Source organism: Notamacropus eugenii, chromosome 5, assembly GCF_028372415.1.
Source record: "Notamacropus eugenii isolate mMacEug1 chromosome 5, mMacEug1.pri_v2, whole genome shotgun sequence".
Classification (NCBI taxonomy): Eukaryota; Metazoa; Chordata; class Mammalia; order Diprotodontia; family Macropodidae; genus Notamacropus; species Notamacropus eugenii.
This window is the reverse complement of record NC_092876.1, coordinates 30,886,151-30,908,505: the sequence shown is the minus strand read 5'-3', so window position 1 is coordinate 30,908,505 and position 22,355 is coordinate 30,886,151. Positions and strand designations below refer to the sequence as shown.

Here is a 22,355-nt window from a genome sequence, read left to right as displayed (position 1 = left end):
GTATGAACATTGTTACACGTTTTTACTCTAGCTTTTAGCACAGTGCCTGATACATAGTAAGAGTTTAGTAAATGTTCATTGCTTGAGTAGACTGACTTTTGACCTGACTGAGGAATCTGCGCATTCTGTGTCTTTAGCCTTTATAATAATTATAATCATTAACCTTTGTACTTTGCTTTAAGGGTGGTAAATTGATTTTCACACATTTCACTCCAGGCTTGAAATAGCCCTGTGTGACACAGACTGTAGGAATTGTTATCCTGTACAAAACCAACAATGACAGTAACGATGATAGTGTTGCAATAATTTTCAGGGTCTACACTAGCTACTTCCCAAATGAGTAAACTGAAATTGATTGACTCAAGAGCTTGACACAAGCTATCCAAAAGTCTCACAGTTCCAAGGATGACATATATGTAGCCTTCAACAATACATAATTTCTCTTCTCCCAGTTATGTGACCCAACTATGGAACAGCAAAAGAGAAGGCTTGTTTCTTACCTAGGAGTTTGGTTAAGTTGTGGTTTGGGGCATCCAGACACGAAAGGTACTTAATTATTAAAACCACAGAGGATGCTTAAATTGTTACAAAGGAAAGAATGCCCCTTTTAGTATTACCCATTCCCACCAGATCTTCTCAGCAGTCAGCCGATAAATTTCCTTTCGTTCAGGACCTCCTAAGTATTTTACCCGATGGGATAAAGAGGTTGACGCCTTTGAACTCCGGGGGTCCTCCCAGTTTTCTAGGGTGCATTTAAAGAGATTAAAAAGAGGGAGTAGAAAGGGGCTTGCTCTACCCAAGTCAAAGAGGCATCATTCTGCGGAAGGCAAGGAGCAAGCACAGGACAAAATGTGTGGGTCGCGTCCTCCCCCAAATCCGTTTCCAACGAGAACAGTAACAGCTGGCACTGGACTCAGACCCTCACAACCACCCTCATTGTCCCACGTTACAGATGAGGAGACTGAGGCTGAGAGCGGGTCTCTTTTTCTGGATTAGGACATGGAGGGAGCTCAGAAGGGGTAAGACGGGGTCTTGTAGACCCCGAGGCCAGTTTCGGGGCCCCGGCTGGGTCACGCCCAGGATGTTTGGAAGACGCTTGGAGAGGCTCCCGGGACTGCCGGGTTTCGGTCTGGGCGGCGGGGGCGGGGCCAGGGATTCCCTCCCCCTAGTGCGTCACCGTACGCACGTCCTGGGCGGGGCTCAGGGCTTCCCCTGGGAGGGGCGGGACCTGGAGGAGGCGGGGCCTCAGTTAACCCCTTGGTCGCCGCGGTTGGGCCGGAAGGAAGCGGCGGCTGCAGAGGGAGGGAAACCCGGAACCGCGGCGCCCCGGGCCGGCCACACCCCCGGCTTTAAAGGGGCCCGAGGCGGATCCCGGGCCAGGCCCGGCCGGCCGGAGCCTAGCTCAGCAGCCTGCAGGAGGGCATGAGACGCTGTCCCTGCCGGGCGCAGCCGGCCACGGAGGCGCGAAGGCGGCGGAGTCGGGGCCCGGGGCCCGAGGGGGGCGGGCTTCCCCAGCCGCGGGATCAGCTGGACGCCGTCGGGGCCCGGGGGACGCCGGACACGGCTGGGGATCAGCCGGACGCTGCAGGCCCCCGGGGGACACCGGACACGGCTGGGAATCGGCCGGACCCTGCAGGGCCCCCGGGGACGCCGGACACTGCTGAGGATCGGCCGGACGCCGCAGGCCCCCGGGGGACGCCGGACATTGCAGGGTCCAGGGGGATGCTGGACACTGCCTTGGCCAGAGATCAGCTGCACATCGGTGGGACCCAAGGTCAGCGGGGCAGAGCCGGGCCCCAGGGGCCACTGGACACCACCGAGGCGCGAGTGGACACTGCTGGGATCCGACTGGACAACACTGAGCCCCAGGATCAGCTGGCCAGAGCCGGACTTCTAGGGATGCTGGTCACCATCAGGTCCCAGGATCAGCCCGCTGAGGCTGAGCCCTGGAGACAGCCTGACATAGACATCCCTGAGCCTCCGCTGGACAGAGGAAGCTCTCAAGGATGGACAGAGGGGACTGGCCCCTGGGAGCTGCAGGACAGAGAAGGCTCCCACGGAGGGCCCTACAGAGACAGCCACAGAACAAGGCCAGCACAGGAGGATTCTAGGGACCAGCCAAACAAAGACAACTACCAGGTGATTCCTGGCAGAGCTGGGTCCTGTGAATGGAAGCAAAGAGACAGTCCTGAGACTCCACTGGACAGAGACAGCCCTCAGGGACAATTGCAGAGAGCTGGCTCTTGGGATCACTGGGACAAAGATGGTCCCCAGGGAAGACACAGCAGAGTTGTCTCCCTGGCAAGGCCAGGGAAAGCTGGCTTTGGGGAACAATCAGGTACAAATGATCATCAAACAAAATGGACTGGTGATCACCATTCCACTCCAGGTCAGCCAGAAAAAGACACTGCAAAACCTGAGACAGAGAGAGCAAGCCTCTGGGTACTGCCAGACAAAGATACCCCCCAGGTAAGCCCAGGGAAAATAGGTCCCTGCGGGCAGTTGGACAGACATTACTCAGAAGCACAGCCAGATGGAACCATCTCCCAACTCAGTCCAGAGAGAGGTGGCTTTTGGGCACTGAACAGAGATGCCCTCCGAGGCTGGCTGGAGGGAGGTGATCCAAAGAGGGACAACCTTTGGGGCCAGCTGGATGGAGAAGACCTTACCTCACAGCCAACTGGTGAGGATCTCCTAGGAAAGTTGGATGTTGAGACCATTCTTGGGTGGCCCAAGAGAGACAAATTGGAGGCACAGTCAGAGAGACAGGACTGCCGGGGACAGTTGGACAGACACTCCTGTGTGCCACAGCCAGATAGTGAGGGAGGTCCTCTGGGGAGGCTGGATGGCAGCATTTCCCAGGGGCAACCAGCTAGAGACTGCCTAGAGGTGAGACCTGAGAAAGACAATGTCTGGGGATGGCCAGGCGGTCTAGGCAGACACAGCCCGGTACCAAAGCCAGAGAATGAGGGTCCTCTGGGGAAACAGGCTGGTGATGTCCCCAACCATCAGGCCAGTGGACATGGGCCTCCTATGGTGCCAGAGAAAAGTGACTTCTGGGGACAGTCAAATAAAGATGTCTCCATGGGACAGTCGGACAGAGACAGTCCCTGGTTACTGGCACTCAAGAATAATTCCCTGGTAAGGGCAGAGAGACCCAGTACCTGGGCCCAGTCTCACAGATACGGCTCTGAACTACAGCCAGGAGGTAGGGGTCTGCTGGAGCAGTTGGATGGCAAAGTCACTGTGGGGCATCAAAGGAGAGATGGCCCTCTGGTGGGGACAGAGCAAGATGACCTCTGGAGGCCCAGGGATGGAGATATTGGCACTGGGAGGCAGCCGGACAAAGAAAGCCCTGAGACGGGGCTCAGACCTGGCCTCTGTGGACACTTGGCCAGAGATGACTCTGAGCCCAGGGTGCTTCAGGATGGGCCCCTGGCTACTCTAGACAGCAGGTTTCCTGCAGGGTGCCTGGAGGTGGGGGATCCAGGGGAGGCCCTGGAGTTCCTTCTGCTGGAAGAACAGTGCCACCGCCTGCTCTCCAGGGGTCCGCAGGGGACTGTGCCCCAGGTGATCATCACCTCTGAGCCTGGAACAGGACTGCTGGACCGAGAGCAAGAAGGTCCTCCATCCCACCCTGTGGGGTCCCCAGCCAGAGGCCCTGGTGGCAGCGGAGGACTTTCATCTGCTTCGTCCTTTGATGAGTCTGAGGATGATGTGGTCATCGGTGGTGGAGGCAGCAGTGATCCTGAGGAGGGTCCAAGGGTGAATAGAGCCCCGGCCACCCCACCTGTCCCTTCTTTCCACACATACTTCCCTGGAACATTCTTACTCTCGTTCCTGTCACCTCCACCAGCCCTGGTCTGTCCTTCCTCTCACCTCCACCAGCCCTGGTCTGTCCTCCCTCATCCCCACTGGCCCTGGTTTTTCTTCTTAAGGAGGGTCTTCACTCAACTTGTTTTTACTCCTTGTCCCATTCCACATGCCTCAAAAACATGGGGTGGGGCCTGCGGTGAGTCAGGGCCCTACCTGCCCTCACCAGGCTGGTTTGGAGGGACCAGGAGCCAGGTGTGTGAGTGATAGAGCAGGAATTCTTTGGTCAGGCACCTGGGGGTTGGGGCAAGCTACCAGGCTCTGTGAGGATGCCAGCTGTGGCTGCCCCACACCCATCTCCTCTCAGTCTGGGGGGTGGGGGTGGTGGTGCTTCTTGGAAGAGGGAGTGCTGGGAACAAACTTCAGATGAGACCCCTTCCCTGCCCCCCCAATTAGGGCAGGAAGTGTGAAGGAAATCCAAATTCATGCATAGGCATGAAGGTACAGCAGTCCAGGAGAATGTAAACAGACACATGAAAAGAACATGCTGAGACATGCATGTGCATACAGGAGGCTGGCACGTGCAATCACGTACTGTCATGTTGCTGTGTCTCAGACTCACCATCTCTGTCTCTCCCCTCCACCTTTCGGAGTTGGGAAGGCCCTTGTAGGCCCCAGTCCTTTCATTTTATAGATGAGAATACTGAGGCTTCAAGGGGGAGGGGGATCTCCCAGTGCATCTCGTGAGTCAGTAAGGAAAGTCCCAGGTGTCCCATCTCCCAGTCCAGGGCTTTTTGGCCCTGTCCCTTTCACTCTGGCACACCTCAATCACATGTTTCCCCACCTCTCCTGCTGCCCATGAAATCGCTCTTTCAGCAGGCCCCAGGAGACTGGATTTGAACCTCCCACCTCATGCTCCCATAGCCTGAATGGGAGTTGGGAGGGCCGCCCAGGAACATGGCTTTCCTTTGGCATGGCTCCCTGTCTCCCCAAGCTCCTTCTAGTCCCCCTTCCCTTGGTCATCTTCCCATCTCCCCTTCCCTCTTTTGTTTCCGTCTCTGCCTCCTTGTCTGTCCCCGTTTGGCCTTTCCATCCCTCCTCAGATCTTTCTCCCCTAGGCTTTGAGAAGGGCCGATCTGACTGGAGAGCTTGGAGCCCTTAGGAGGGTCTGGGCTACTGTCTTCTCCCCAGTTCCTCCTTTGTTAGTGGGGCCATCCCTGGGGGGGGAGGGGTTCCCTCATCCCTCTGTCTCTTTCCCCCTTTGTCAGTGGGGCCATCCCTGGGGGGAGGGGTTCCCTCATCCCTCTGTCATTCTGCTCTCTCTCAATTAGAACATGTCCTGGAGGAAGCTGAAGACAGCCGTGCACTGTGCGCCCTTTGTTGTGTCTTTCAGAAAGCACTATCCCTGGGTCCAGCTCTCAGGACACAAGGGTATGGGCTGGGATTGGGCATGGGAAGTATAGAGCTGCTCTGGCCCCAACTGGCCACTGTCCCTTCTCCACCTTGGAAAGAAAGAGAAACAGAGGCAGGGAACAGAAGTGAGGCAGCTGTGGGACAGGCCTGCCAGGATCCCTGATCTCTAGTTTGGTGTGTGGAGGGAGGCGGGCTCTCTCTGCCCCAGTTCTGGCCCCCTCAGAGAGCTGCTGCTTTGCTTCCAGGGAACTTCCAGGCTGGGGAGGATGGGCGGATCCTGAAAAGGTTCTGTGAGAGTGAACGGCGGAGCTTGGAACAGCTGATGGGGGACTCTCTTCGTCCCTTTGTACCGACCTATTATGGGGTGGTGGAGCAGGATGGAGAGGCCTTCAACCAGATGGAGGACCTGCTGGCTGATTTTAGCACACCTTCCATCATGGACTGCAAGATGGGCACCAGGTGGGCTCTGGCAGGACTACAGGGCCCCTGGGTGGACTCCTTAGTGCCAAATCATCTCAGGAAGGCAGAGGATAGCCCCAGGGAAATGGCTGGTGGGCAGTGAGTAGGCACAGAGGGCATAGGAGAGTGCTGGGAGGACTCTGTGGGATCTAAGGAAGGCGAGGAGTTTTGGGGCATAGATGTTCAAGGCTCCTAGCCTAACATTGGCCTGAGACAGCTCTGTGGTGTGGAGGGTGGTGGTACCTGATGTGACCCCTCACCCCTACCCCCTGGCATCTTCCCCCAAGAACATACCTGGAGGAAGAGCTAGCAAAGGCCCGAGAGCGTCCCCGGCCTCGAAGGGACATGTATGAAAAGATGGTGGCTGTGGACCCCAGCGCTCCCACCCCAGAGGAGCATGCCCAGGGTGCTGTCACCAAGCCACGTTACATGCAGTGGCGAGAGACCGTGAGCTCAACGGCCACTCTGGGCTTCCGGATTGAGGGCATCAAGGTGAGAAGGGCTCTGGGGGACACACGCACCCTGGAGGTAAGGGAACAATTGGGAAGAGCTTGCAGCCATTCACTTCATGTGAGCCTTAGTTTTCTCATCTGTAAAATGGGGGTTTACATGTGTATTTCTTATCTCAAAGGGCTGTTATAAGAAAAACTTTAAAACGTTACAGAAATTTGAGTAATTTCATGTTTGAAGAATTCTAACTGGGAGGAGGGCAGGTTCCTTTCCTTTGACTAGAAGGGTCCTTAAAGTTTTTGTGTCTTGGATTCATTCTCAGGAGACTATTTTTAAAGGCATAAAACATGAGATTACAACAGAAACCAATTAATAACTGAAATTCATTTATCAAAGTTGTAAAACAAAAATCCTCCAAGTTCAGACCTTCCCATGATGCAGGAGCTTCTGGCCCCAAGTGTAAGGGTCTGATTGGGATATAAGGGGTGATACCTGGAAGTGGGATGTGTGCACTGATGGGTTCTGAAGCACGGCTGACCCTGGGGTGGGTGGGGTACTGTCCTTGACCCCATCATGCCTTCTCCATGCTCCCTCAGAAGGCGGATGGCACCTGCAACACTAACTTCAAGAAGACCCAGGGGACAGAGCAGGTCACCCGAGTCCTGGAGGACTTTGTGGATGGTGACCGGAACCTCCTGGTGAGTGAAATCTTCTCCTTCCCATCCATTTCAAACTCATCCCTGCTCCTTGATTCCTCAGGAGCCAGAGGACCTTGGTTCAAATCCTGGTCCTATCATTCACCATCTCATTGAATTTAGGTGGGTCCTAGCACATTTTATGGACTTCAGTTTCCTTATTTGTGAAATGGGTTGAACTCAGTGGCCTATAAAGCCCCTTCCAGTTCTAGAGCTCTGATCCTGATTGGATGAGCTGGGTCCTCCTTAGGGAAGCAAGAATGAGTCTGGGCATCTTTAGAGGGAGAGTTCCTAGGCTTGGCTAAGCAGGACAAGGTGGAAGGAAGGTCTGCCCCCACCTACAGTCCTGAGAAGTTGACAGCTTCCTCATCTGCACAGAGAAAGTATGTGAAGCGTTTGGAAGAGCTTCGAAAAACCTTGGAAAACTCCCCCTTCTTCCGGACTCACGAGGTGAGCATTGGATCCTCTTGGGAACTGGATCTTGGACCTGAGCCACACGGTGGGGGAGGGGGAGGGAGGTGGCCATCCAGCCCTGCCCTCAGCACTAGGAAGGCTCCTATGAGGCCCTTTCTTCTAGAGATTGTAAGGGAGGGCTGGTTGTCTGTGCCTCAGTTTCCCACCCCTCATCTCTGTGATGCCTCTCTTACCAGTGGAGTGAACTTTGGCTGGTCCCTGTACTATCCTGTTGTCTTTGGGAGGGGGGAGGGTGCTGGCCTGCCTCCTTAGTCTCCTGGGTCCCTTCCAGCCTGCCCTCCCTAACCTAGCCTTCTTGTCACCTTTCTCCCCCAGGTGGTAGGCAGCTCACTCCTCTTCGTCCATGACCAGACAGGCCTGGCTAAGGTCTGGATGATCGACTTTGGCAAGACTGTCCCTCTGCCTGCACCCCAGACCCTCAGCCACCGGCTGCCTTGGGAAGAGGGCAATCGTGAGGATGGTTACCTGTGGGGTCTGGACAACATCATCCAACTTCTGAACAGCTTGGCTGAGAGCTGAGCCAGAGACTCACAGGGAAAGACTGACTTAGGCCTGGGGAGGAGCTGCCCCTGGCTCTCACCTTAGCATTTATTTATTTTAAGGTATTTAAGCTGTTGAGACAGGAAGGGACAGAGCTAAAAGGAAGCAGGGGTGGCATCTGAAACAGGATGCATTCATCCCAGGTGACCCCGGCTCCCCGTAGGGGGACCCATGCTGGGTAGGGGTGGTCCAAACTTAGTGCCAGGGCATGATGGGCTCAGATCTGCTGTGCACAAGGTGCCAGAGCCCCAAGACCAGCTGCTTACTATGCTTTGGGGTGAAGCATTGGCAGAGAAGGCCCTTTCACCAGCACAGTTAACACTGTGATTTCTGCTCTCTTCCTCACCTCCCTCTTGGCTCTGGAGGCCTGCCCTCAGGGCTCTGCCTCTGCCAGGGTTGTGGAGGGAGCCTTCTTTGCCCTGCTGTTCCTACCATGGGCTTGCGTTTCCCAGCTTCCAGTTGGAGGAAGAGGCTAAGGAGTGGGGATGCCAAGTGAGTCTCCTCCAGAAAGGCTCCCTACCATAGTGGGTAACTACCACTGCCTATAATATAGGTGCCCAGGGCATGGGAGGTGCCATGCTGGCAGTGTACAGTGCCAACCCTGGCCCTCTCTGAGCACAAGAACCAAAGACTACTCCATCCATGCACCTTGAGGGTGAAGGAGATACAGGGGAGAAAACCCTGGCCCCTTAATTTGTCTTCCTGCTCCCTAAGGAATATTTGGGGAGGGGTCTGCATTTACCCAGGAACTTGAAGAGGCTATAGGGAATGATCAAGTCCATGTCTCATTCTCTACCCAGAGCTATGGGAAGTAGCAGAGCTGTGGGTTCGAGGCCAGACCTCCCTTCCCCCTCGCTGTCTTTTCACTACATACCCGCTGCCTCCCAAGAGTTCTAGCCTTAATTAAGCTTCTTTTCCTGGCCTGGAAGGGGGATGGAGGGGTGGGGGTGGGTCCTCTTTCTATGTATTTATAAAGAAGATTGGGCTGATGCTGGAAGAGATGGGATGGGGAAGGGACCTGGCCATTCCCTGAAATAAACAAAGCCTGATAAGACTGTTTTTCCACAAGTTTGGCTTCTGGTGAATTCCCTTCAGAGGGGAGTCTCAAGGGATCCACAGTTAGACAATACAGGATGCTCTTCTCATGCTGGCATGGCTGTTTATGAGACATTACATCCCCTCACCACACTCCACTACACAAAGGGGAAACTAAGTCCCAGGGCCAAGTAATAGCACAGACAGCCAGGACTAGGCCTTGGCTTCTGCTCTCCAGGTCCAACATTCCTCTACCACCAAAGCAGCTCGTTTGGGCCTCTCAGAATCTCCGTAGGACAGAGGATGGATGGGGAAACCAAGGACCTTAGCATCACACACGTGCACACACAGCAGGCCTGACTCCCAGGGGGAAGGTCTGAGTCCTAGGGTCGGAGCAGCAGGCTTTGGCCACAGAGGCCTGCTTGCACTCCGCCGGGAGGCACCACGTAGACCTTACCATCTGTGGTCCTGACTGGGGCCAGGTCAGTGAGCTGCAGGTTACTCTCACAAAGCTGTTCATAATCCCAAAGCTGGTAATGCCAGCTCTTGCCCTGCTTGGAGAGGAGGTAGACGGCCTCAGGAGGGTCTTCGGGGAGGAGAGGGAGCTTGTCAGATGCTGGGTAAAACAGGCCCTTCAACTCTGAGTCCTCTTCATAATCTGGGCTCAGTATTGGACTAGGAACTCCTAGCAGGAGGCCTGTGGGGGGACAGGGAGGGAAGGGCAATGACTGATCCCTGGCAGCTGACCTTACACACTTCTCTTCTGCCTGCCTCAGTTTCCTCATCAGTAAAATGTGGATAACAACAGCACCCACCTCCCAGGGTTGTAGCAAGGCTCAAACAAGATAACGTTTCTAAAGTGCTTAGTGCAGCACCTAGCACGGTAAGTGCCATGCATGGCACTTATTATTTTTAAGGCTCTTCTCCTTGGCCTTTCCCCAGGAAGTAGGAAGTCCAGCCCAAGGTGGGGATGGTCCTATCCCATTCCTTCCAGAGATGATGAACCCGATGCTGAGGGGGACAATCCTGGTCCCAGCCAGGGTCTCCAGCCACTGCCCCTGGGGGAAGGTGTGTTCTGAGGGCTAGCCGCTATTAAAGTAGCAGAGCTCTGCACTGAGGTCAAGGGTAGGGTGACCTCAGTCCCAACCTAAGCCAGAGTTACCTGCACCAACTGCCCAGTGGGCCTTGTGCCCCTTCTTCTTGCAGGGCTCATGGTTGTAGTCCTCATCATAGCTGGGCAGGGCCAGTCAAGGCCAAGACCTGGAGGGCAAGGAGATGTGAGCCCCTCTCTTGGTCCATACCACCCCAAAGAGTACCTGTGGCCCTAGCATGTAAAGGATACGGGACCAGCAGTGGGAAGCCTGCGATGAGGTGCTGGAGGATGTGGCATCGATTGGGCTCGCCCAGGCCCCCAGAGAGCAGCTCCACTTGGCATCCAAAGACCTCCTTGGCCAGCCTGGCCATACTGGCTGCTGCAGGGAAGAGGGGGAGGGTGTCAGTCCTAGGCAGATCTGGTCTGGCTAGATCACAGCTGCCATCTCCCCTGCTTTCACTGACCTGAGAACATCTCTCCTTGAGCTGTGTACCCTCTCTCCAGAGCCACGGCCACAATATTCTCCAAGGGGATGTCCTGGGGGAGAGCAAGCAGAGAGCCTGCCATCCACAGCGCTACCAACCCACACCTGAGAGGAGATGGAGGGCAAAGCAATGTCACCCCAGCCCTGAGGCCCCTCCCCAAACTCCAGCATGTTCCCAGGCCAGCCTACAACGGGAAGAGGAGGGACTTCTATATAGGCAGCATTCTGAAGAGACTAAGGAGAATTTTCCTGGAAGAAATCCAGGGCTAGAGTTGAGGGCTCATCCTGGGAGGCTGAGGGAACAGAAGGTGTGAGAAGAAACCCTAGGCCCCAAAATCTTGAAAGTGGGGAGAGGGCTCAGTGAGGTTTGGCAGGATGGAGGGACTGAGAAGGCTGGGGGAGTATTCTGAATTGGGTCAGCCTGGGGATCAGACCTGCCTGATGGGGGGAGCTGTGTACTAGGCATGAGGCCACAGAAGGGGACCTAGCCACTCATTCTCTCCTACTCTCCCTCCTTGGCTCTTTCCCCCTCGATGGAGCCTGGGATCCTCTCTGTGGCCTTGACTCTCACTCTGGGCAGTGGTGGCAGCACTAACATGAGTCAGTGACAAGGAGGACTGGCCCCTGCCCTGTCCAGACCCCTCACTGAGGAGCCTGGAGCAGCAAAGGACCTTCCTGGATTAGTCCAGGCTTTACTTTCTAGATGAAGAAACAGGGACTGAGCTGGGACTCAGACAGCCCAGTGGCTCTTTCCATGGTACTTGCTGGGTACCGGGAGCCTCGAGCACCTGGACGTGGATCCTGAGGACCTTTGTCAGTGTCTTGGCTAGGCAACAAGGATAGTATTAAAAGACTGATGGTGCTTCATGCAACCTGAAGCCATCTTCTCCAAGCAGGAGCTATTGTGCTCATCTCCCAGGCAGGAAGGCCCAGAGCAATGCACTGCTTGGTCCAAGGTCACACAGCTAGTCAGCAGGCAGGGCGGGCCAAGCCCAGAGTTCACAAATCCCAGCTCAGTGTGTCATCATGCAATACTGATCCATCCTCTGACCCAGCTTATGGAGGCACCTTCTGACCCCTGGTTCTTCCCCCCAAACATCTCACTGGGCCCATCTCAGCTCTCAAGGGTGGGTGGACTCTATCAAGGACCCCTGTTCTCTGCCCCATCCCAGGAGAGTGAAAGCGGCAGGGAGCGGGGAGGGCTACCTACTGAGGCCCTTCTTGGATGAGGGAGGGCACATCGGAGCAGAAGAGGATCCACTTCAGATCGCTCCTGAAACTGATGAAGACGCGTCATTGGCCAGAGTCCCCGGGAAGCCATCCAGGCCAACCTGCCACATCCCACCAGCTGGGGATGGTCTGGGTGAGATGACCAGAAGGAGGGGACGCCGCCCGTGGGGCGTTCCCTTCCCTTCATCTCATTCTTCTCCCCACAAGGGTGGGACTTGGCAGCCTCCGATGACATGCTAGGCTCATACTGTACGTTTTTACGAAATGAGGCAGGGCCATCGGGAGCCAAGGCGTGCCCCAGCTCTGCTTTCCCAGGCATCCACCTAACACCCCTCACGATCCTGGGAAGCAGATGGCGCACATACCATGGTCCTTGTTTCACAACAACAGCTAAGGTGGACAGAGTGCCTACTCTGTGCCAGGGGCTGCACTGCGCCCCTCAGGCCCTGGGGGCAGGGTCTGCAGTTATCCCTGCTTTGGAGATGAGGAAACTGGGGCAGGCTGAAGTGCAGTGACTCGTCCAGCACCCGTCTGAGGGCACAACCTGAACTCGGGGCACAAGTCTGCCGGATGGAGGTCACCCCCACGGCACCCCCCAGGCCAAGGCCTCCTGCTCCACCGGCTCAGCGGCTGTACGCCGAGGTCACTGGGATGCTGCCCATGGGGCGAAGCTCTGTCCCTTCCTGGCTGGGTGGACTCAGACCTTTCCCTGCTCCGGGACTCAGTTTCCCCATCTGTAAAATGCCAGTTGGGTCACACGATCCCTAAGGGGTGTGAGGTGTGGATGAGCCCCCCGCCCCCGTCTGGGCCCCTGGGGGGGACAGAGGCAGCGAGGCCGGGACCCCTGGGGAGTTGGGCCCTACCGGTCTCTGCGGAGCCTCAGGAGCCGGCGGACATCCTCCCGAACCCCCAGCCCCGGGTCCGACCTCGCCAGGGCTTCCTTCAGGAGCCGGCCCTTCTCGAGGCCGAAGACGTGGGGGGGGCTGGCAGGGGGGGCCGGGGGCGGGGGCAGCGGAGGGGGTGGGGGGCACCCCACGGCAGCCATGGCGGGGCGGGGTGCAAAGGGCACGGGCCGGAGGAGGAGGGTCTGGGGGCTCAGGCCCAGGGCCAGGTGGAGGCAGCGAGGGTCAGGGGTCAGCGGCCCCGAGGGCCCAGGGGAGGGACCGTCAGGGGTGAAGCGGGATGGGGGGAAGGGGTCTGGGGAACAAAGAGTGGAGCGGGGGCCCAGAATAGGTCAGGAGGAAAGGGGACTTTCCAGCTAACGAGTTCAAGTCTGGGGTCAGCCTCGGGGGCAAGAGGGAGGCCAGAGGGCAAAGGTCAGGCTGAGCCCGGTGCAGGTGCCAGCAAAGAAATGGGCTCCAGGGCCAAGGTCCAAAAGGCAGGAAGCAGCAGGGGGGAGGGCGAAAAGAAGGCTACCCAGGCCGAAGTTTCCGAGCTCCCGCCCACGCCCCCAAACCACCACCTTCTCAAGATGGCGGCCGCCGCCGAATCACGTGACAGACTGCCCCTCCTCCCCTTCCCCATCAGCGTCCATCCCCGCCTCCAGTAAGACTCCAAAGTATACGAGCTGCGTAACAGGCCATGCGCAGCGCACAAGGGCGCGGCGAAGGAAACGAGACTGCCAGACCTCCCCTTCTTCTTCTTGTCCATTCCAAGACGCGGCGGGAGTCAAAGATACGTTCTGATTGGCGAAGCCTGCGCAGGTGGGGCGGGGATATCTCTGGTTGGCCAGACGGCCAGACATCCTGCGCCTGGATTGGTTCTCCTTAGGATGGGGGCGGGGCCTAGCGCCGCTGAGCCCCGCGGAGGAGGGACCCGCCACAGAGCGACCGGCGGAACTCGCGGACGCACGCCATTAGTAAGTATTGTCCGCGGGCGGCCGTCATCGGGCCTGGGCTGGCGAAGTTTCTCCGCCCCGTACCTTCGGCCGCCGGTGTTCGGCGTCCCCCTCGACGACCCCACTCCCCAATCTGCCCCCTCCATCCCCTATCCGTTGCCCCCCCCACGGGCTCTCGCCTCCCGAGGAGGGGCGGGGCTACGCGAACGTTCGCCCTTGGCGGCGCGCCAGCCGGCCTCGGACACGTGGCCGGGAGCGCGCGCCCGGTGGCCTCCGCCGGTACCCTCCTCACCCCCTCTCCTCCCTCGCAGGCCCAGCCTCCGCGGTTCCGGGGGGGACCCGGGAACGCCGCTGCTCCGGGATCAGCCGCCCGGGGGCAGGCCCGGTGGTGCGGTGGCCGGAGCCCTGGATTTGGAGCTAGAGCTGGCGCCCGCGTGAATCGGGCAAGTCGCTCGGGGGGGACCTCGCTGACACCCCCGGCCCACAGCGCCCTGGTTAGCGTAAGCTCCCTGCGGCCGCCCAGGCCCGCGCCTGCACGAGGGCCCCGCGGTGTCACTTGGCCCTTTCGAGGCTCCCGCCCTCCATCTCCTTGGTCTTTGCCATCGTGAGCCTCTCCGACTTGCCTTGGCTCTGCCACGGCCCTCACCTTTCTGCAGAGCGCCGCCCTTCCACGGGGCCAAGTCCCTGTGTCCAAAACGGGACCCCTTCTCTTTGCCCCCAAAACGGTTGTTCTAATTCAGGGGCGCCACCGTCGATGCAGTCATCTCCAAGGTCGGCTCCTCACTGCGTTCATCCCCCTGTGTCCCGTCACTTGGGAAGCCCCCTCCACTGTAGGCTTCCTATTGCCCATCTCATACTGGCCCGGGGTACGGGCCCCTATTCACCTCTGTGTCTTTTTCCTGGGGCTGGCAGTGCCCTCCTTTCTTCCTCCTCTTAGGCTCCAGTGCCCATCAGCTGTGATGCTGTCCCAACCTCATGGGAAGCCTTTCCTTGGCCATGGGAGCTCATGCTCTTCCCCACCTGTTACCTGGCATGGGCGTCTCTTGGCCCAGGCTTGTCCTATTTCTCCCCCATTAGAATTAGAGTTCTTTGAGAGCAGGGACTGTTTGAACTGGGCCCAGCACATAGCAGGCTGAAATAAGTGATGATGGGGGAGGATTGAAATGGATGTTGGCCTGAACCACTGGCTGGGCAAGAAGATTGGGAGATACTTGGGCTGGGGCCATCTTGGAAGGCCTAGAATACCAATGAAGGCAACAAGGGTGTTGATGTGCTTTGGAGGCACCTTGTAATTGAAAGAGTCCTAGACCTGCTTTGAATCTCAGCAGGAGGTTCAAATTGGGGTTAAATGAGTTGTCTGGGGTCACACAGCTAGTAAGTGTCTGAGGCTGTAGTCCTGACTCTAGGGCTGGTGCTCTATCCACTTCAGTTAGCTGTCTCTCAGCTTTGAGTCTTAATGGTTCTAAGTTATATGCCTTTGAATCCTGCGTTCACCTCTTGTGTTTCTGTGTCCTCATATAAAAAATGGGTGTAGTGGTGTCCCTCCTTGCCTCACAGGGTTGTTGGGATGATAGGTAATGAGAATGTATTTCAGAGCACCATATCCAAAGAACTTCATGTTTGGTTTGGCCTCTGGTCTTGTCTGGGTGGGAGTTTCCCCAGATGTAGTCAGATCAACAGCTCATGTGGAACTTAGTGTTGTGCTTGCTTGTATCACAGAGCTCACAGAACTCGCCAAGGGTCCCCCAGGCAGCATGTGTCTGAGGCAGGACTCTGTTTCTTTAGGCTTCCCCTTGAGCCTGGGTGCCAGGCCCAGTGACCTTCCTCTTCTGTAGTTCCTTTACTCTTTCCTGTCCAGAAGGCTTGGCCATGGCATCCACATGGCCTTTTGGCACCTCTTGTAGTGTTAATGATTTTCTCATGCTCTTTGTTCCAACAAGCATTAGTTGAATTGAACTGAGAGCCTGCTTTGTGGGAGCCATCAATGAGATTGAATTCCATTTCCTTGGTGCTCTTTGTGAGTGAGCTCCATTTGTGGAGCCTACATCTTGTGGCTAGGAAGGTGCCTAGGATTGAGTTGGTGAGATCTCTGCTTTCTTCCCTCCTGCTGCCCCAGTCACTCTGGGAAGTTCATGGGAGACAGGATGGGAAGGGGAGAGGAGTCAGGCTTTCTCTGCTTGAGTCTAGAAGGCAGTACTAGAATTGGTGGGTGACAAGTTGTGGGGAGGCAGATTTTGGCCAGTTTGTAAACAGTAACTTGTGAGTTTCCCAGAAGTGTCCCAGGGCCCAGCGAGCTGCCTCATGAAGTCTTCTGGCAGATGTTGAAGCAAGAAAGGCCCCTTGTTGTCTTGCCTTTGGCCTAGGTGGTGGCCCTGGGATTCTTGGGACGAAGGGGCTGAAGGATGTCTCAAGCCGGACTAACCTAGGCCCACTGTTTTTTCAGGCCATATTCAAGGGTTTTCCACTATGGCAGTTCCTGAGTCACGTCCCAACCACACCATTTACATCAACAATCTCAATGAGAAGATAAAGAAGGATGGTGAGTGTGAGGCCCTTTCTTTCCCCCCAATCCTCGGAGTAGCCCATTTGAGGCCTGAGAATGAAGTCTCAGGGCCTTGGGCTGGGTCACCGAGTGTGGTGGCTGGGGTTTCCTCTTTCCCCTAGGGAGGCTGCTGCCTGACAGCCCATCTCGGGGCTTTCTTTCCCCAGAATTGAAGAAATCCCTGTATGCCATCTTCTCCCAGTTTGGCCAGATTCTGGATATCCTGGTATCGAGGAGCCTGAAGATGAGAGGCCAAGCGTTTGTCATCTTCAAGGAGATGAGCAGTGCCACCAATGCTCTGCGTTCCATGCAGGGTTTTCCCTTCTATGACAAACCTATGGTTAGCACTTTAACAAATTCAGGTCCCTTTAAGACAATGATAAACATTGTGAGACTCCCACAAGTGTGTCAGGGGTCTGAAAAGGGGCACCATCCCTCATTCAAAGAAGTAACCTGGGAGTAGAGAGAGAGCACATGCCAGTAAGCATAACATGAGGCTGAGCGTGATGGGACAAAGGCTGGGTCCCTTTGGGTTTGGAAGGGAGCATGTTCTAGGCATGAGAAGCCTGTCTTCTGTGTCAGAGGAGAGGTTGGACAGGACAAGGGGAGGTGAGGGCACAGTGGGCTGTCCTGACTGGCCCAGTGCTATGTGTGATGTGGGGATGGAGGCTAATAGGAGAAATAGACTGGGGAGAGGTGAGTATTGGGTTATGGAGAGCTATGAATGAATGAAAAGGCACTAATAACACTCTTACTGTGTGTAGCGTTTAGCTGAAGAGACATATAGAGGGCTCAGTCAGCCTCTAGCCTCTCTCCCAGGGCTCACATCCTAATGGGGAAGACTTTGTAGTTTAGCCTAAAGCCATGGAGCCTGGAGTGTGGAACACCTCCCACCTAGAAAACCACATGTTAACATTATCTATGTTTTGTTCTATTTTTGTTTATTAAATATTCCTCAGTCTCATTTTAATCTAGTTTGTGCATAGGCTCCTGAGTTTAACCCCTCTGCCCTTGAGGATTTTGAGTACGGGAGCAGCATGGGCTTAGAAGACTACCTAGGAGAGGGCAGAGACCCCCAAGTCTTGGAGGGCTGTCCCAGGTGTCTATAAATAAGGACGTCTGCCTGTACATTTCAGATGTTAACACTCTGGGGGAGGGCTTGTCTTGTACCTTAGCCTCAAATTTAACTGGCATCCACTCCAGCTCTTATTTTATCAAGGAAACGACTGAGACCTAGTGAGGTTAAGTGAGTTCCCTGAGGTCACAAAACATCAAAGACAGGGTTTGAATCTAGATCCTGTGACCCTAACCATGGCTCTCTTTCCTAACTTTGCTGCCCTTCCCTCAGCAGACAGTGAGAGTTGCTGGGGCCACCAAGGGCCACCTGGGGACCTGGCTTTGTGCTGGGCCTTTGGGTCATAGTAGGGGAGGAGGTGACTGGCCCATCTTCCCTGGCTGCCCTCTCCTCATCCCCAGTAGCTGCTGAGACCAGGGGCCCTGTAGGCCCATGCTCTTCTCCATCACAGAGCCATTCCAACATGGCCCCTCAGGGGTCATCCCATTGTCTTGTCAGAATCTGGGTTCCAGTCCCAATCGTGATTCTAGCTGTATTGTCCCACTGGGCAAGTCTGGGAGCCAAAGTTTCCTCTTCTGTGAAATATTCCCATTTCATAACTACATTTGAACCACTTGCCTCATGGAGCCAGTGGTCACTCAGCTCAGAATCTCTCAGAACTCAGAATCGCATGGAGACTTGCACACAACTTTTTATAAGCAAGACCTAGGCAGGGTAAATGGTGTAGTAGCGAAGCGGCGTAGTGGAAGGAGCACTGGGCCTGAACTTCAAATCCCCCTGATCTTGTCACTTCACCTCTGCCTCAGTTTCCTGTGCTGTAAAGTGGGCATGATGACAGTGTCCACCTCCCAGGCCAGTTGTGACAATTGATTGAGAACATGCTTAGTACAGTGCCTGACACACAGTAGGAGTGTGGTAAATGCTCATTTTAGTGGATAAGGAAAGTGTTTTTGGAGCCTTAGTGAAGTGGGATTTATGTTGTATGGGCCCTGGGTCTCATACAGAAATAAATGTAATCTCTGAAAAGTTTTGGTCACCTGAGTAGCCATGTCTTGTTGGTACCGCAAGGGTGGGTGATGGGGGGCTCATTACCTCCATAGGTAGAGTTCATTTTTCTACTGGCTAACTTGGGTTACTGAAGTTCTTACTTTGAGTAGACAGAGGCTGTGGGTTCAGTCTGAAAAAGCCAGACTTGAGTTGGTTCAACAACCTTGGGTTCTAATCTCCTTGCTGTTGAGTGTTGACAGGCCCTATTAAGAGAAAAGCAGGGGCTTGGATTGGAGGGAGGGGGTCCACAAGGGCTCTAGCTTGGTGTGATGAAACTTGTCTCCTGGACCTTGCCATGGGTCTGTGGGCCTGAGCAGAGCCTGGCTGCTGCCTCCCATCCTCTCAGTCCTGTCTCGTCCCCCTTCCTCCCCGGAGGTCCCCCATAACTTCCTTGTACTCTCCTGGGCGGGGGGACTGCTTCCCAGAACTGCTCTACATCTGTCGGAGGGTGGGTGGAGAGGGAGCCCTTTGCCCACACATCTTTCTGGGTGATTCAGAGAATCCAGTATGCCAAGTCGGACTCGGACATCATTGCCAAGATGAAAGGCACCTATGTGGAGCGTGACCGGAAACGAGAGAAGAGAAAACCCAAGGGCCAAGAAACACCAGCAGTCAAGAAGGCTGTTCCAGGTGGGGCAGCTGCCCCAGTTGTGGCTGCTGTCCAGCCTGTCCCAGTGAGTGTCCCCTGGCTTGTACTCAGCTAAGTTTGTGGGCTTGGTGTTGATGTGGCCCAATTTCTGCCCTCATGCATGCATGCATGTCCACTCTTACACAACTGCACACACCCAGACACCTCCCCCACTCATCCTTTCCTCGGAATGTTTCTGTGTTCCCTTGTTTTTCTAGAACTTAGTCTCCTTGTCTCAGGCTCAATTTCCCCACTTGAGTATGAGCTGGTCTTTGTATCTCGCCTCCTTACCATGAGTCACCTTCTCACCTTGATTTCCTATTATACCTTCTCTCCATGACTTTGATTGTTTCTTTTCCCAAGGGGATGCCACCCATGACCCAGGCCCCCCGCATCATGCACCATCTTCCAGGGCAGCCACCATATATGCCCCCCCCAGGGATGATCCCCCCACCTGGCCTGGCCCCTGGACAGATCCCACCTGGTGCCATGCCCCCACAACAGATGATGCCTGGACAGATGCCGCCTGCCCAGCCGGTGAGCTAAATCTTGATCCTTCCAGCTGCCGTAGGGATAGAATTCATCCTGGGAATCTCCTCCTCATATCTGGCTCCTCTTTTTTCCTTCTAGCTATCTGAAAACCCGCCCAACCATATCCTATTCCTCACCAACCTGCCAGAGGAGACCAATGAGCTCATGCTGTCCATGCTCTTCAATCAGTAAGTCTTGTGGGGGACAGGACAGGGAGACTCAGGGTCATGGGCATGGCCAATGCAGACCATCATACCCCTCTGTGGAGCAGCTGCTCCTCATCCCCTGGCAGTCTTTGAGCTGTCCTCCCCCTCTTCTTGCTCAGCCACAGCTGGATCTGGTCTGGACACTTGCTTTGGCTCTATCTTAGGCGATGTGTCCCTTGAATCTGAGTCTTTGGGCTTAGCCACAGAGCATATGATGTCCTCCTGTCTGTTCCTGGCTGCATCAGGAAGTCTGGGCTGAATTGGGAGTTCATGTCTGGGTCATGGGACCTCTTGAGGCCTCTCAGTTTCGCTTTTGTATGAAATGGCGTTGGATTGGATGAACCTGCAAGGTCCCTGCTCTTCCTGGCAGTCTAAGAGTGTGGGATTTCTTTAGAGCTCCCCTCCGTGGTTCCAGTGGAGGTGGACACCTTGGGTTTGGATCCTGGCTCTGTTGGCTGCATTTCTTCTCCCCTGTGACCTCAGCTTCCCCTGTGTCAAAAGTGGGGGAGTCTGAGCTCCTCTCTAGGAGCTTTCAGGCTGAGAGCCCTCGATCTCTACCTTCCAGGTTCCCTGGCTTCAAGGAGGTACGTCTGGTCCCCGGGCGTCACGACATTGCTTTTGTGGAGTTTGACAATGAGGTGCAGGCTGGGGCTGCCCGTGATGCTCTGCAGGGCTTCAAGATCACCCAGAACAACGCCATGAAGATCTCTTTTGCCAAGAAATAGCCCCATCCCCATTCCTTCCCCTGTCCTCCCCTTCCTTCCAGGGTGGCCCTCCCCCTGCTCCTCTGCTCGGGGCTGTCGTACCCTGAAGGTAAGTCCCCGCTCCCTTCTCTCAGTCGGTAGCATGAGTGTGCCTGTGCCCAGCATTGTACCCAGAGTCTGCCCTTCAGACATTGCACCTGGAGCTGGGGGCAAAAATAAAAGGTTGGCGGCCTAGGTTTTTTCACACACTGTTGTCCTCAGCTCTTTTATCTTTGTCCACCTGCCTCAAGCACACAAGAGACCTGTTCCCCTCTCACTTTGGGGCTGCAGAGTCCTGAGCCCCCCCACCTTGGTGATGCATGAGCCTCTGTACCTGCTGTGGCTGGGCTGCTGTGAATGGATGGGCCTGGGCAGTGGTCTGGGAATACTCTTGTCTAGTCAGTATAACTAAGGCTTGCTTCTGGTCCTCTTGGCCCCTGCCCCAGGCTTCTTCTCATGCACAGGGTTGGTCCATGGTCCCTTGTACCCCCCTTCGGGCAAATGGGCATCAGCACAGTTTAGGGCTGTGAGAGCTCAGTCAGTACAAGACCCCTGTGTGTGAGGCCCTGGGCCCAGGTGATGGGAGTGTATGTGCATGTGTGCGTGTGTGCATGTGTGCGTGTGTGCGTGTGTGCGCGTGCACTCGCATACACACACACACACACACACACACACACACACACACACACAGTCTCTTTCTCTCTCTCTCTGACATTTTTCCGTACACGAGGTTGTGTGTGTGGACTGTGTAGTGTCTCTTTAGAGGGCGTGCCCCTGCTTTCTTCAGGGGTAGGTTACACTGCTGGGGTCCCTGGATACCCACCCTCCAGCTGTGCTTCTCTCTTCTTAGGTCCTGGGTTGCCAGCAGGAGCTTTTCATTCTTTCCTGTTGTAAGCTGCAATACAAGCCTGGAGTCAGCATAGGGCTTTGAATCTCACCCCTTTATTTGCCACATGAAGTGGAGAGTCGGGGTTGGCAAGCCCTTTGACCTCCTCAGTCTCACTTAACTCCTTTATAAAATGGGGTGGGGGCAGCTAGGTAGTACCATTGTGCATAGAACTCCAGATCTGGAATCAGGATGACTCATCCTGAGTTCAAATGTGGCCTCAAGACATTTACCAGCTGTATGACCCTGGGCAAGTCACTTTACTCTGTTTACCTCAGTTTCCTCATCTGCAAAATGAGCTCGAGTAGGAAATGGTAAACCCCCTTTAGCATCTCTGCCAAGAAAACTCCAAATGGGATCACAGAGAGTTAGACATGACTGAGTGACAAAAACTGGAAGACCTTTCTAGCCCTAAATCTGTGTTCCTTTGATGGTATAAATGATGTGCAGAGAAACAGCTATGGGAAAAAGAACAGTGAAATCCTGTTAATTTTGAAGGTAGGGGAAGGGAAACAGTGGGGCAAACCTTGGGATTCACTCCCTTTGGGAGTGAAATATGGGATTGAATATATATGCAAGAGGAACATAAAGCAGTTTGTAGGGAGAGCCTGCTCAGGCATGATGAGGTGACCCTAGGGGAAAGTTTGGAGGAGGTGGTGTGGGATCTGGGACTTCTAGGTATGGAATGTGATGTGGTTCTCTAGCACCTTGGGCAGGTGGTAACCTTAGCTCATCATGGGGGCTCCCCAATGGCTGTTCTAGGATGTCCAAGTTACTTAGAGCCCATGTCCACTCAACAGTGTTCTCATGAGCCCCCACTGCTTTTTCCTCTTCTCTGAGAACACAATTATTTCAAAGCATGGAATGAAATAAGATTTTCAGCAGGATGTTTGTTCCCATAGATTAGGAACCTGGAGGATCGCCTATGGAAAGGGATAGGCAGGGGATAGAGCATTGGCCCCAAACACTTAGAAGCTGTGTGACCCAGGGCAAGTCACTGAACTGTGATTTCCCCAAAAAAAGTTGGGGGGAAAGGGATGGAGATTGGAGGGGAGGATTCTGATCCAGTTTGGCTGGAATCCTGAGGGAAGACAAGATCTGGGATTTCATTGATTGCTCCCAGTGAGGAAGGTCAGTACCATCTCTTAATTGCCCAAGATGATTAATCATGCTT

At 55.2% G+C, this 22,355-nt stretch overlaps 3 protein-coding genes across 10 annotated transcripts; 2 read left to right on the top strand and 1 right to left on the bottom strand.

Annotated features, from left to right (window-relative positions):
• Positions 1 to 1,296: 1,296 nt before the first annotated feature.
• On the top strand, positions 1,297 to 8,903 carry ITPKC (inositol-trisphosphate 3-kinase C). 2 transcript variants are annotated; one of them, XM_072608245.1, is made up of 7 exons: positions 1,298 to 3,765; positions 5,145 to 5,244; positions 5,472 to 5,685; positions 5,973 to 6,177; positions 6,732 to 6,833; positions 7,209 to 7,280; positions 7,620 to 8,903. In XM_072608245.1, the coding sequence occupies exons 1-7, from the start codon at positions 1,423 to 1,425 to the stop codon at positions 7,821 to 7,823; spliced, it is 3,240 nt and encodes a 1,079-aa protein (XP_072464346.1). In that variant the 5' UTR covers positions 1,298 to 1,422; the 3' UTR covers positions 7,824 to 8,903. The 2 variants fall into 2 exon arrangements, with proteins under 2 accessions (XP_072464345.1, XP_072464346.1); XM_072608244.1 differs by lacking the exon at positions 7,620 to 8,903 and having other exon boundaries at positions 1,297 to 3,765; positions 7,209 to 7,556.
• Positions 6,505 to 13,198, bottom strand: ACTMAP (actin maturation protease). Of its 3 annotated transcripts, none has more exons than XM_072608253.1 (6): positions 12,550 to 13,198; positions 11,667 to 11,735; positions 10,437 to 10,561; positions 10,222 to 10,348; positions 10,042 to 10,112; positions 6,505 to 9,576 (listed from the first exon to the last, which is right to left on the bottom strand). In XM_072608253.1, the coding sequence occupies exons 1-6, from the start codon at positions 12,729 to 12,731 to the stop codon at positions 9,263 to 9,265; spliced, it is 888 nt and encodes a 295-aa protein (XP_072464354.1). In that variant the 5' UTR covers positions 12,732 to 13,198; the 3' UTR covers positions 6,505 to 9,262. The 3 variants fall into 3 exon arrangements, with proteins under 3 accessions (XP_072464354.1, XP_072464353.1, XP_072464355.1); XM_072608252.1 differs by having other exon boundaries at positions 10,222 to 10,351; positions 12,550 to 13,189; XM_072608254.1 differs by lacking the exon at positions 10,042 to 10,112 and having other exon boundaries at positions 10,196 to 10,351; positions 12,550 to 13,194.
• A 243-nt stretch (positions 13,199 to 13,441) lies between these two features.
• SNRPA (small nuclear ribonucleoprotein polypeptide A) lies at positions 13,442 to 20,502 on the top strand. 5 transcript variants are annotated; one of them, XM_072608257.1, is made up of 8 exons: positions 13,482 to 13,544; positions 13,835 to 13,966; positions 15,967 to 16,062; positions 16,233 to 16,405; positions 18,685 to 18,861; positions 19,179 to 19,352; positions 19,446 to 19,534; positions 20,118 to 20,502. In XM_072608257.1, the coding sequence occupies exons 3-8, from the start codon at positions 15,990 to 15,992 to the stop codon at positions 20,275 to 20,277; spliced, it is 846 nt and encodes a 281-aa protein (XP_072464358.1). In that variant the 5' UTR covers positions 13,482 to 13,544; positions 13,835 to 13,966; positions 15,967 to 15,989; the 3' UTR covers positions 20,278 to 20,502. The 5 variants fall into 5 exon arrangements, with proteins under 5 accessions (XP_072464357.1, XP_072464358.1, XP_072464359.1 ...); XM_072608258.1 differs by having other exon boundaries at positions 13,835 to 14,017; XM_072608259.1 differs by having other exon boundaries at positions 13,835 to 14,023.
• Positions 20,503 to 22,355: the final 1,853 nt, after the last annotated feature.